Below are 14,123 nucleotides of genomic sequence, written 5' to 3' on the forward strand. Positions count from 1 at the left end.
GACACATCCAAAAACGGCACATTTTTTCTCACACCTACAAAGTGGCAATTTTAACATGTTATAATAAATTAACTATACGATATGTTGGGCTAAAACTTTACATACATACTTTTTTATTTATTTGGCATCTTAAAAAGTCTTGTGAAATTTAAAGGCGGGGTGCATGATTTTTTAAAAATACTTTGGAAAAGGGAGTCGGGCGAGTACCAAAACACACTTGTAGCCAATCAGCAGTAAGGTGCGTGTGTACTAACCGACATCATTGCCTGGGTTGCGTATGTGTCTATCAAAAGAAGGTCCAGATTCTATTGGGGTAGGGGCGTGTTTGTTTAGGGGATTTCAAAAGTCAACATTGGCTTTCAGAGATCATGCACCCCACCTTTAATGTGAAATTGGGACAAATAATAGACAGTATCGCTTTGTGGCAGCGCAGCACCAGAATTTTAAATTCATGTAGTATTTTAAATTAAAAAATAAAAAACAGGGGACCCCTCAATTTATATGTTTGTGCTTATAGGAGGTCCGGGACCACCGCAGCTCCCTTTTAATTTGAACACTGCTTGCAATCTGGTTAAAGCATGTGTTTATATAACACAAAGGGATGATCCATTAACTAGAATTATGTTCTTGATCGATGCACTCAGCTCAATTTGTTTCAGAGGATTGCCCCAGTACATGAAGTCACTTTGAATAATAGCACCTGCTATCTTATTTACTCACAAACCGCTCAGTGCTTCAGCTTTATAGTGTGTCTGCTCACCTGGCCCAGGTTAATGTAAACAGCATTCTGAAGGAACTCGGACGCCTCCATGGCTCGTTTCTGAATGGCCAAAACCCTGACGGCTTTAATACAAGCTTCCAGCTCGATCACTCCAGCGCTTTTATACTAGGAGACAGAAATACATGGTATTTTAAATTCATTATAGTTTTGGACAAAGCACGATTGCAATGTACAAACTACGACACAGTAAAGGTCACCTGATTCATTCAGTGGTTTATCTTTAACACCATGCTTTAACAATTTTATAATTCCTAACCCCAAAACAACCTGTTCATTTCAAATCCTCAAACCATATAACAGCTGTGACAGACAGAATGACTTTCAAATCTTGAATTATGTGTACAGGTAACATCTATCCTTGTAGTTTTAATAAACGTATAAAGAGGTTCTCTATGTGTCACATATATATATATAAATGTTTCTCTATTCATGACATCCCATCATATACATTAGCTGTGAACAGTCTCAAGAATCAAACCTTCAAATATTTTAATATACAAGGCTGTAGTGCCCCCTGGTGGCCAGTAACAGAATAACAGAGCAGCTGATGTGGCAGAATGAGCCATTGGAGATCAATAACTCAAATATTGAATGGGCAGCTCCATTCACGAGCGTGAAGTGAAACGCTTTTCATTACACGAGTCAGACACTACCTGCAAAGCCAGCAAGACTGAGCTTAATATACTAAATAACAAAATACTACAGCCTGGACCTGTGCACCATCTCTGGGGACACTCAGTGCGCGAGACATATTACTAGTGTCATTTTAATAAAACCGACTCCTTAAAATGCTTTCACTGCTTGCTTTAGTCCGTACAGAGATAGATTATGAATAATAAAACAAAACTTTGAGCCACAAGAGGTTGTGCATTACATTGATATTACAATGGCACAAACAGAAACCGTACACATGTATCTGTATAAAAAAAAATGGAAATCATGTATGACAGAGACTTATTCTGCACAGCAATTTAAAAAGAAAAAAAACAAAGTTTAATTTACATTATGAAAATGACACCACAACCCTTACGTTACATTCACACGGGGCGTAAGTGTTAACGCTTCCCATTGACTTTTAATGGGTGATGTCATGCGTTGCCGAACTGAATTGTGGATCCGTCGGTGCCGCGTCACAGCCGTTGCTTGCGGCAGAAGTTGAACATTTCTCAACTTTTGAAGCGGCAAAGCATGCGTCTAGGGCTGTCACGATTATGAAATTTGGCTGACGGTTAATTGCCTAATAAATTTTGATGATTAATTGTCTGTTTTATTGCGTTGACATTTACTTCTCATAATTTTTTGTTTGTTTATGAATTTTTTTTTTCAAATATTTTCAATATTTTTTTTAATTAAATCTTTTGCAAGGTTCACCTGGCAGTAAATATGAATACACATAACACATATTTAAAAGTAATTATTTAATGAAAAAAAATTCAAAACCTGAAAATTCTTCATAAGAAATAAAAAAAGTATTTTTTAAAGCGTCTGAAAAATAACTAAAAATCCAATAAAACTAAACTGACTATACCAGAACAGGCCTTCAATAGCAGCCAATTCTACTTATGGTTTATTAGTACTAGACCACATGTCTGTTAAGGAGCACCATCTGATACTGTCTCGTTTATACAGGCGCTGCAGCTCCCCCTTGTGTTTTTTAAAGAGATGTGCAATCATTGCGGTGATCTGAAATCATCGCGATGATGTCAAACAATCGCGATGAGACGATTATTTAATCATTGTCACAGCCCTACGTGCGTCAACCCATCAGATCGCCTTATGTAAATAACCTAGGCAGATCCAGCCAATCACGTATATGAAAGACCGGAGCATGTGTAGCGGCCACTGTGATTGGCTGTTGGCCATGCTTCAGACAAGCCTTCCGTCAAGCTTTAATGCTGCGTTCACACCAGCCGCGGTAGAGGTGTCAAACGCGAGTGATTTCAATGATAAGTCAATGTGAAGACGCGTTGACGCACATCTGAAGGTCCCGCGGCGTGAATAGCGCGTTGCCACGGCAAGCGCGTGAGTTGAAAAATTTGAACTTTGGCGGAAAAACGCAACGCGTTAGCCAATCAGGAGCTTGCTCTAGTAGTGACGTGATTACAGGAAGCGAGCGGAGTCACAGAAGCCCCTCCCATGACGCGAATTTCTCAATGATTAGAATTTCACGCGCTTTTTTCACGCGCGAATGAAGCGAGTAAACTCAAAAAGTTCAAGCGGCAAACTAGAAGCGGTATACGCAAATTTGACGTCTTAAACGTGGCTGGAGTGAACCCACGGTAACGCTTACGCACCGTGTGAATGTACCGCACACCAGAAGAGTTTATATAACATTATTTTAAAACTTTGAATAACTTAAAGATTCTCCTGTGTTTGTGTTGTAAGTTACCTTGCTGTAGTATGAGATTGCCTCTTTGTATTTTTCGATGATATCCTCTTGACTTAAACAGTTCTTGGCTCGGCCGATCTCAGCGCTTGTGTCTGCACTGATCCCGTTGGTCGTAAGCGCACCTGAAGAGGTAACATTCATTCAAAACATCAGAATACAGTACGAAGACTTTGCATTATGGCACTCAAAAAAATACATGTACACATCAGGCCCTAAGACACACTAATGAGTTTATGAAGTATGAGCCATGCTTTACCAAACACTGACACAATCTCAGCAATAATCCTGCTAACAGGAAAACAATTACACGCACAGCATTTGTTTAAGAAGACAAGAAAATCGAATTGATTTCATTTACTTTCTAAACTAAATGTTCCTTGTCTTATTGTGCATGATTTACCAGTGCATGTTATACCAAAGAAAGGTTTTCATTAAACTGCAATAACCGTATCTAACTTTGAAATCACTTTTAATTGCATTACCTATTAATAATGTTAGCTGTAGGCATCTACTCAAAAAATATAAAAAAAAGTTTTGTGACTGAATTAATGGTAAACAAACATATTACATTAAAACAGCACTGCAGAAATCTGTAAAATATCCACGTCAACTGAATTACAACCAAAAGAAATCAATAAACTATAACTGCTTTCATACAGTGCATAAAAATTGCCATAAAATTGCCAGAGTGCCTTCTGTGTGAATGAAAACACTTCTTGGAATTGATCCTGGGAATGGGACCTATTAAAGGGGTCATATTATGAATTTTTTTTTAAGATATAAAATAAGTCTTTGGTGTCCCCAGAGAGCGCGTGTGAAGTTTTAGCTCAAAATACTATATACATCACATCATAAAGCATGTTAAAATTGCAACTTTGTAGGTGCGTGCAAAAATTTGCCGTTTTTGGGTATGTCCTTTTAAATGCAAATGAGTGGATGAAATGCAAACACTGATCGCCATATGGTGGTGTGTTGAAATTGAAACTCAATTGTGCTGTCAATTATTTGCACTAAATGGCAGTGACGTGGTTGGATAGTGCAGATTAAGGGGCGGTATTATTGTAATTAGACATGTTACTTACGTCACAAAACAGGCGAAATCTGAACGACCTAATTTTTTACATCCTTGCAGAGAATGTTTACCCAAACTAAGTTACTGTGTTGTTCTTTTTCAAGTTTTCTAGGTTGATAGAAGCACAATGGACCCAATTATGGAAACATGGAAAAAATCAAATTTTCACGCTATGACCCCTTTAAGGCTACGCTGACATTACTTTTGCTACTCAATCCTGGGCACTCCAGAGTTTTTGACCCTCGTAAACTCCACTGAAGTGTAGATGGACATAACCAGAGTCTCATGCGTTGGCCGGTGACTTTTCTTCCTAGGGGAGGGGGGGGGTTAAAATATGTGTCCGGAGTGTCGTGTGTTGCTCATGTTAACCATGTGCATCATGCGTCTTGTCAAAATACGTGCCTGCTGCACATGTGTTGAAAGTTTTTATGATAAAAGAGACGCTCACGTTCACAAAATACTCGCTTACTAACTTATAATACTAACTTAACACTAAACCCTGATTACACATGAGATTAAGCGAGTATCCGGCAAACGTGAGTGTCTTTTTTTATCATAAACCCCTTCAAAGCGTCCTTGTAAACAAGAACATGGAGCTGAAGGCTTTGCAGAGTTTCAAGACTCTTTTTAAAAGGGGGGGGGGGGGGGTCTAATGCCATTTCATGCATGTCGACTTATTGATGCTGTAAAAAAATTGGATTCCTTATGCTAAACATTATCAAAGTGTCAAAAAAGCTCCTTTTATGGGCAATTTCTGTGCAGGAAGTAAAGTGGAAGTCCTTATATGGGCACTTTAACCGGAACAGTGCATGCATTGAAACAATGGCTATAGTTTGTTTTTGCGGGAGGTAGTAGAGTATGTGCAAGTTTTTGTTTGTTTGTTTAAAGCTGGATTTTGTTGAATTTGGGGCAGTCCCAACCGGGTCATGAGTTGCAGGCGGTAAGTAAAACTGCATCAAATGTCTGTTTTATTGGAAATCGTTGCGTAAGGGCATATAATGTAAACAACATAAACATATTTAGGGCAGTGGTACTCAAACTTTTTCGTGTGTAGCCCAACTTGTCCCTACGTGGCCACTCAAAGAAAATTTATGACATAAAACTAGGGCTGTCAAAAGATTAATTGCAATTAATCGCATACAAAATAAAAGTTTGTGTTTGCATAATATATTTGCGTGTGTATTGTGTGTAATTATTATGTATATATAAACACACACATTATATATAAGAAATTTAAGAAACAGTTATTTATGTATTTAAAATAAATAAATATATAAATATATTAGTATGTGATTTATCGCAATTAATCTTTTGAAAGCATAACATTTTTATTAAAAAAAACATATTAAATTATACAATTTAGTGCTGTTGGTTAGCCTTATTTTTCTGAGATTTAATTAAACTGAATTTATGATAAATGAAATTATTACATAAAATGTCATAAAAACCAAGGCCCCCACGGGAATTATTGTCCAGAGATAGTTCCTCCTGGGAAAAAATTGATATATTACCAAAACTCAATAAATCACCCTGTCCTATTAGATATCTTTCTGGTTTATACCAAGACAGACAACTGGTGGTAGAGTAGGCGTAAAGTTACAATAAAGACGATCTGTCAATAGTCTGTCTTGTCAGCAGTTCGACAACTGGGTTGCCAGATTAATAGGAACACTCAGCATTGCAGTCAAGCTTTCTAAGGACAAGAAACACAAGGCACCGACTGTTTCGATCAGAGAAAACGACTTTTAAAACCCAATCAAAGTCTAATCAGAGTATCCCTGCTGTGGATTGTTTAATAGAGGTTAGATGAATCAGTCTAACAGCCAATTAAGTCTGATCATTGGTTCTGTCTGTGTGAAATCTGAGGAGAGAAAACAAACATCCCATCTAATGATTGCAAGAAAGAATCCAGAACCACAGAAATCACAGCAGAAATCACTTTCAGATCATAAAACCAAAATACACCCAAACACCTGCACACATGCACAAACACAACGTAATAACCACGACACAAACACACACCCGGGGGAGGATAAAAGCCATAACTACAGCTACATGCGCTTTACTGTACCTGGATCAATGAGAACTTCCTGCGCGCCTGAAGACAGACAGATAAACAAAGAGAGAGAGAGAGAGACAGAACCTGGTTGACTCTTTGGCATGAGCTGCAGTGTTAGTACAGCACATATCAGAGCACATAATGGCTGCTTATTATCGTTAAATCCCTCTATTATGATTAAGCATCAGTGCAGCATCTGTTATGGTACACAAGCAGCAGATAAGTTTGAGATTCATTACGATTTACTGCTGTTAGCAGACGTTCACAGGCATGCAAGCTTGAGCAAAACATACACAATTATTTGCTTGAAAACACACTTTATAAATGACTCATTTAGAGCCTGTTGTACAGAGGTTTATATAGACAGTGGCCCCAATATTTAAAAATATACAGTACAACAAATAAACAAACAAACCATGTGGCATGTGCTATGATTGTTTTTATAAGCCATGACTTATAAGTTGAGTAACAACAAAGCATTTAGACATTAAAGTTCACTTAGATTTCTGGGAAATGTTTTAGCCACTGTAAATATGTGACCTGTGCTGACAATATGACAAAGGAACTATTTTATACAATGACTATTTTTTACATGACTATGTATAAAAATAAGTACATTAAGCCCTCGTCTAGCGATCCCAATGCTCTAAATAGTCATTAAACATCTAAAATTATCTTTATTTGTATGCTTTCTGAGAGGTGTACCGTCCTAAATGCTTAACCTATGCAAAGATGTGTGTCCATCTGACATTTTGGTTTCGGTTTTAAAACATGATGAAAGGGAGGAAGGGAGAAAGAAAAGAAGGAAGGGAGAATGAAATGGAAAAAGAACGGAAGAAAAAAGAAAGAAAGGAAGGGAAAAAGAAAGGAAGAAAGAAAGGGAGAAAGAAAGGAAGGAAGGGGAAATAGGAAGGGAGAAAGAAAGGGAGAAAAGGAGAAAGAAAGGAAGGGACAAAGAAAGGTACAGAGAAAGAAAGAAAGAAAGCGAGAAAGGAAGGAAGGGACAAAGAAAGGAACAGACAGAACAGAAAGGAAGGAAGGAAGGGAGAAAGAAAGGAAGAAAGGAAGGAAGGAAGGAAGGAAGGGAGAAAAAAGGAAGGAAGGAAGGAAGGAAGGAAGGAAGGGAGAAAAAAGGAAGGAAGGAAGGAAGGAAGGAAGGGAGAAAAAAGGAAGGAAGGAAGGAAGGAAGGAAGGAAGGGAGAAAAAAGGAAGGGACAAAGAAAGGAACAGACAAAACAGAAAGGAAGGAAGGAAGGAAGGAAGGAATGAAGGAATGAAGGAAGAAAGGAAGAAAGGAAGGAAGGAAGGAAGGAAGGAAGGAAGTAAGGAAGTAAGGAAGGAAGGGAAAAAGAAAAACAACGAGAAATGAAGAAAATGAGAAAGAAATTAAGAAAATGTGAAAAAAGGAAGGGACAAAGAAAGAAAGGGAGAAAGGAAGGGACAAAGAAAGATAGAAAAAGAGAAAGAATTGAAAAAAGAAGAAAGAAAGGAAGAAAGGGAGAAAGAAAGGAAGAAAAGGAGAAAGAAAGGAAGGGAAAAAGAAAGAAAGGAAGAAAGGAAGGGAGAAAGAAAGAAAGAAAGAAAGAAAGAAAGTAAAGGGGGGAAGAAAAGGAGAAAGAAAGGAAGTGACAAAGTTAGAAACAGAGAAAAAAGAAAGGAAGGGAGAAAGGAAGGGAAAATGACAAGGAGAAAAAAAGGAAGGGAGAAAGGAATGGGAAAAAAGGAAGGGAGAAAGAAAGAAAGAAAGAAAGAAAGAAAGAAACAAAGAAAGAAAGAGAAAAAGGAAGGAAGGACGTACGGGAGAAAGGAAGAAAGCAAGGGAGAAAGAAAGAAAAGGGGGAAAGAAAGAAAGGAAGGAAGGAAGGGAGAAAAGAAAAAAGGAGATAGAAAGGAAGGGACAAAGAAAGAAAGGGACAAAGGAAGGGACAAAGAAAGAAAGCAAAGGGGGAAAGAAAGGAAGGAAGAGAAAGAGAAAGGAAGAAAAGGAGAAAAAAAAAGAGAAGGAAAGGAAGGGACAAAGAAAGGTACAGAGAAAGAAAGAAAGAAAGAAAGAAAGAAAGAAAGAAAGAGAGAAAGAAGGGGAGAAAGGAAGGGAGAAAGAAAGAAAGAAAATGAGAGAGAAAGGAAGGGACAAAGAAAGAAGGGGAGAAAGAAAGAAAGAAAGGAAAGGGGGAAGAAAGGAAGGGAGAAAGAAAGCAAAGGGGGAAAGGAAGAAAGGAAGGAAGGAAGGAAGGAAGGGAGAAAGAAAGAGACAAAGAAAGGAAGAAAATGAGAAAGAAAGGAAGGGACAAAGAAAGGTACAGAAAAAGAAAGAAAGGGAGAAAGAAAGGAAAGGGGGAAAGAAAGGAAGGTAGAAAGAAAGAAAGGAAAGGGGAAAGGAAGGAAGGAAGGAAGGAAGGAAGGAAGGAAGGAAGGAAGGGAGAAAAGAAAAAATGGAGATAGAAAGGAAGGGACAAAGAAAGAAAGGGAGAAAGAAAGAAATCAAAGGGGGAAAGGAAGGAAGGAAGGAAGGAAGGAAGGAAGGAAGGGACAAAGAAAGGAAGAAAATGAGAAAGGAAGTAACAAAGAAAGGTACAGAAAAAGATTATAATAAATGTCTGTCTCTAGTTTGGACTGAATGTTTCTGCTGTTGTCTGTGGATGAGAGAAGTTATAATTGATGACTTAATGATGTTTCATTAAATAAAAAACTGTGCTACATTACATCTGAAGAGAAATCACACATTCACTCAGACACTACGTCAAAAAACTCTTTTCTTGTTTTCCTCTTTGGACATCATAAATAAAAGTGTTGATGATATACTTGATCATACAGTGAATCAACAGTTTGGTTTGGTTTAGGTGTAAAGGTAATCAGTCTAAATAAACTTACCAGGTCTGTGTCTCTTGCCAGCGTCTACAGCAGAGGAAACGCCAGGTTTGCGAGCTCTGCTCTTCCCTGCAGTGCCTCCTGGGTAATGAAAGATGACAGAGGCCGAACACAGTCCCTCCAAAGCAGCTGAGGAACAAAACAAAAAACACAAAACAGTTCATATGAAGCCTGCAGGTCTTATAAAACATTAAACATCTGAGCAAAAGTGCATTACTATATGTTATTACGATGTTATTACTTTAGTTGAAATTGCATGCAAAGAAAAAATGATTTTTTTTATAACGATTTCTCTAAACCCCTCTGACACTTCCCCCTGCACACCTAAATGCATCTGAAAATAAAATCTATAACTTATTAATAACTCTCTCACCTCCCAGCCAGAGGAAATCATTGACAGATCGCAGCAGCTCCACGGCCATGTGATAATGCACGAGAGCGTCCTGCAACATGCCCGCTTGCAAACACAGATCTCCCACGTGCTTCCTCATTCGGCCCTGGCAGCGTTTCTTATAGTGCCTGTGAACGAAAGAAACACAAGCTTTCATTCAGACAAATGCTCATCGCTTACGCACACAGCTCGGCCATTAATAAACTCAAGCCACGCTCGCAGCCAAGCGCAGGTGACGTCAGCCAAATTTAATTCAGGTTATTTTTATCATTTGGTTCTCCTTCAATGTATGCTGAGGCGATTTTGCATTTATTTATCTTTTGTCTGTACAGATAGATAGGAAGGTTCAAGGTGTTGAGTGACTGAAGTAATGCAGTGGAAGGAAAAGCACAGGCAGGACTAGAGGGGTATTAACTAAAGCTTGGCGTCTATTCTGGAATGAGGCAATTCAACCAATTAACATGAGGTAGGTAAAACAATGGTGGAAGGACCCCAACCAAGTGTTTAAAAGAGTCAAGTGCTGTTCAAGTGAGATTTAACAGAAGAAAGAGTAGTAAATGGGATTTTATAGGGGGTAACTAACTTATTTTGAACTCTAATGTATGTGATGTACTATTTTAATCACACTCTAATCTGTCAATAATACCATTTTTTACATATCGGTCTAATATTAAGATTTTTTGTGTATAATTTAAAACAGGCATAACAATGTAATCAACAATATCTGATTATTTCAAGCATTTCCATACTGGTGTATCACATCTTTAATAATTAAATGATGCACTTGATCAAAACTATGTTTAATAATTACATTTATACGAATATTTTAATAAATAATCAGACAAAATAGTGACCTATTATTTCTGACCTATAACCATAGACTGTATAAAACATTGGACGTAGTGTCTGTGACTTTTCTAAAGAGCATTTTTGAAGCCCAAAGTGGGCGGAGCCTAGCCTGGCTCCACCCTCCTACATGCTTCCGCTTAATTTTCAATTCACTTCAGTACTACGTCTGGGACTGCTCCGTAGAGTTTAGTTTTCTCCTGCAAAAATCTGCAGGTCCAATCAGCGAACAGATGGGGGTGGCTAAGAACGATGACGTTGAGGTCGTGCGTCAGTTTGAGTTGTAGTTCAGTAATGGCAGCGGAGAGAGACGTGAGAAAATCTATTCGGTTCGTTGTTGCAAAACTGCCGAATATACAGAAGTTAAAGGAATAGTCTACTCATTTTCAATATTGAAATGTGTTATTACCTTAACTAAGAATTGTTGATACATCTCTCTATCATCTGTGTGCGTGCACGTAAGCGCTGGAGCGCGTTGCGACGCTTCGATAGCATTTAGCTTAGCCCCATTCATTCAATGGTACCATTTAGAGATAAAGTTAGAAGTGACCAAACACATCAACGTTTTTCCTATTTAAGACGAGTAGTTATACGAGCAAGTTTGGTGGTACAAAATAAAACGTAGCGCTTTTCTAAGCGGATTTAAAAGAGGAACTATATTTTATGGCGTAATAGCACTTTTGGTAGTACTTCGACTCGGCGCAGTAACACCCTCCCTCTCCCATTATGAGAGTGAGAAGGGGAGCGGACTTTTCAGGCGAGTCGAAGTACTCCCAAAAGTGCTATTACTGGTACAATTGAATGAATGGAGCTAAGCTAAATGCTATCGAAGCGTCGCAGCGCGCTCCAGCGCTTACGTGCACGCACACAGATGATAGAGGGATGTATCAACAATTCTTAGTTAAGGTAATAACATATTTTAATATTGAAAATGAGTAGACTATTCCTTTAAAGCTGGAGCAAGAACCAGGTTTGCTAAGTTTTATATGTCTGATTATTCTTACTTCTTGTTTCCAGCCGGTTTCGATGCATGATATACGTCACGACCAAACGTTAGCGATTGGTTATGGCAGATTCAGAGTGACTCTGGGCAGATCCAATAGTTTTAAACTTCAACAGAGGACCCTCCTTAACGGAAGTAACGCCTTGCAATGGAGTGTGGCCAGACTCTTGCTGAGTCCCAATTCGCCTACTTATACTACGACCTAAAAGTATGTACTGTTTTGTGAGGAAAACGTACATACTTTTGAGTGTGTAGCAAAAGAGTATGCACGTTCTGGGACGTACTTCGATGACGTCATGCAACGTGAACGAAAACGTGGTTGCCTAGTTACGCACACCACAACTGTTAACAATATTTCATTCGTTCTTATAACATTTGTCCAATATAATTTTATTTACTATTCCCATCTTTTTTTCACAATACATTTTAAAATGTGTTCTACCAAGTTGAGGAGTGAAGCAGAGCGTCATTAGACCCAAACGCAGGTCGTTTGGGAGGCGGGTGGTTCTGACGTTCATGTCAATGTGTGTAACGAAAGCTACTTATTTTAAAGTCAAAATATATAAAGTTTATAGTATAACTATACTTTAACGTATTTTATACTTAATTTTATACGTACCTTTTTTCTGCTGTAAAGTTGGACATTTTAACATTTAAGTCATTTCTGCTAACAATATTAGAATCATGTCATCTTCTTGATGAACCGATATCCCGTTGAATGAGAATTACATTTCAAACACCAAAACATTTTTAGATCATGGATGCCATATTTAGATTCATGCTGAAAGTGAGAATAGATGAAATGAGCTGAAAAGCTTTGCGAGCGATCACTCATGAATCACTGTATGACATCCGTGCACTTCTGTGGATAACAGGTGTGCGATGACTTGATCAAACACTTGACTCTTTCAGGCACCCAACAATCCTGCCCATATTGTCACAGACTATAGGGCATTAAAATGTTTTTATTTTAAAGATGAAGTGTGTCACTACTAGTCCCTTTCACACATATGGTCTTTACTGGTAATTTACTGGTAAATTGCAGTTAAAGGTGCAGTGTGTAAATTTTAGCAGCATCTAGTGGTAAGGTGGGGAATTGCAACCAACGACTTCATCTTTACACCGTTAGTCAAGTACTACATACTACTGGCAAAACTGTCATACAGGGCTCCAGACTGTCGCCAAATTGTGGCATTTTGCCACCAAAATTTGAGAGTGTGCCACTGAATTTTACTTCCAGTCACACATGTGAGACCAGTAAATTTGACCTTTTTTTGTGATTTGACACTGAATTTGAAAACAGCACATTGTGCTTTCTGCATCTATCATTAAAGTATTTATTAGTAATACAGTGAAAATTAGTAGAAATGTGAATATTTGGTTAGCATGTTGATTTACAATGTGTGCCCCTACATTTTCTGGTTGCACCCCTAAAATTTTCAGTTGGGGGCCACTGTGCTACTATTGAAAAAAGTTAGTCTGGACTCTGGAGCCCTGTCATATTATTGTTAAAAGTCAAATCACTGAACCCCTGTCTTGTTCTGCTGTTGTCCATTGACTTTAATCCCAAAAAGAACAGATGACTTTGACCTTTCTACTTTAAAGTGAGAAGCAAGACAATCGAGGTCCAACCACTGTGTGTCTGAAGGAGAGAGGAAGAGGCTGATCGAAGAAAAGTGATAAAGCAGTAGAGATTTACCAGCTCACCTTTTAACACCCAATAATAAACTCATAGGACAGTGTGAAAGAAAGAAGAAAGACAAATAAAGCAAGGCAACAAACGAAAAGGGAGGAAAAACAACAATGATAAAACAAAAAGAAAAATGCAACACTGATGGTGTAATGTGATTATTGCAAAAATAAGTTTTCTATTGAACAAATAACTTTTATATTAATATTTTGGTTACACTTTATCTTACCTTGTCCCTGTTACAGTGTTATTATATATTTAGGTATTGCGTAATAATGATTAACATCACATACTTACTATTGGGGTTAAGGTTAGGGTAAAAACCACATGAGCCCATTATTCACCAAGTTGGTTAAACTTAAAGTAATATTTAACCCAAACCCAAACTCACCTGCTGTCTGTGTCTAACCCGACAAAGTCCTTCTTCTCAAAAGGTACACACAGCAGTTGAAGCTTATCTCCAGACTTATCAGTGGCTCTGTCCAGCCTTTTTGACTCCAGGACGATAAATATGGACTCCACAAAGTCCTCCACCCTTTTCTCCACATCAGGGCAGTTGTCGTAACTGGGGTAAAAAGCAACATCCGTCCGCTGTTGTTCTGCCATCTCGCCCTGTAGCCCGAAGACCAGAAGCCGCGAGTCGTACAGAGTTGAGCCGAACACCTCCTTCTGCCCGTGGAAGCGATCCGAGACCTGTGGCCACTCTTTGGCCGTGTTGCAGCTGGTCACGGCGATGAGACCCACGACTTTACGCTGCGTCTGGAAGTCTCCCCACTCGTTGTTTTCTTGAGGGTAATGATGCCGGTAGCGGATGAAGAGGACACGCTGAGAGTCTCGTATGCTGACCTGGCTCACGCTAGAGATGCGTTTGTAGATGCGGAAGAACTGATCCTCTGGTACGATGCCCACGGGCTGAACCACCACCAGGACTGTCTGATGGTCCTCAGCACACTGCATGTAGTCTGGGACACTCATATCTGCAAACAGAAACTATAAAGAAAGGACACAATGTTGTTTATTTAAT

General features: G+C 38.6%; 1 protein-coding gene across 4 annotated transcripts in view; it reads right to left on the reverse strand.

Annotated features, from left to right (window-relative positions):
• trappc9 (trafficking protein particle complex subunit 9) overlaps positions 1 to 14,123 on the reverse strand; it is a 310,708-nt gene that overhangs the window by 295,731 nt on the left and 854 nt on the right. For 2 of the 4 annotated variants that reach the window (XM_055219333.2, XM_055219332.2), the window contains exons 2-7: positions 13,491 to 14,089; positions 9,543 to 9,688; positions 9,173 to 9,298; positions 6,314 to 6,340; positions 3,171 to 3,292; positions 761 to 886 (exon numbers count right to left, since the gene is read on the reverse strand). In XM_055219333.2, the coding sequence (XP_055075308.2) occupies positions 761 to 886; positions 3,171 to 3,292; positions 6,314 to 6,340; positions 9,173 to 9,298; positions 9,543 to 9,688; positions 13,491 to 14,074 (1,131 nt within the window). In that variant the 5' untranslated portion in view covers positions 14,075 to 14,089. The remainder of the gene's footprint in view (positions 1 to 760; positions 887 to 3,170; positions 3,293 to 6,313; positions 6,341 to 9,172; positions 9,299 to 9,542; positions 9,689 to 13,490; positions 14,090 to 14,123) is intronic. The other 2 variants (XM_055219336.2, XM_055219335.2) reach the window with 1 other exon arrangement.

The sequence above is a fragment of the Misgurnus anguillicaudatus genome, chromosome 20, assembly GCF_027580225.2.
Source record: "Misgurnus anguillicaudatus chromosome 20, ASM2758022v2, whole genome shotgun sequence".
NCBI classification, from domain to species: Eukaryota; Metazoa; Chordata; class Actinopteri; order Cypriniformes; family Cobitidae; genus Misgurnus; species Misgurnus anguillicaudatus.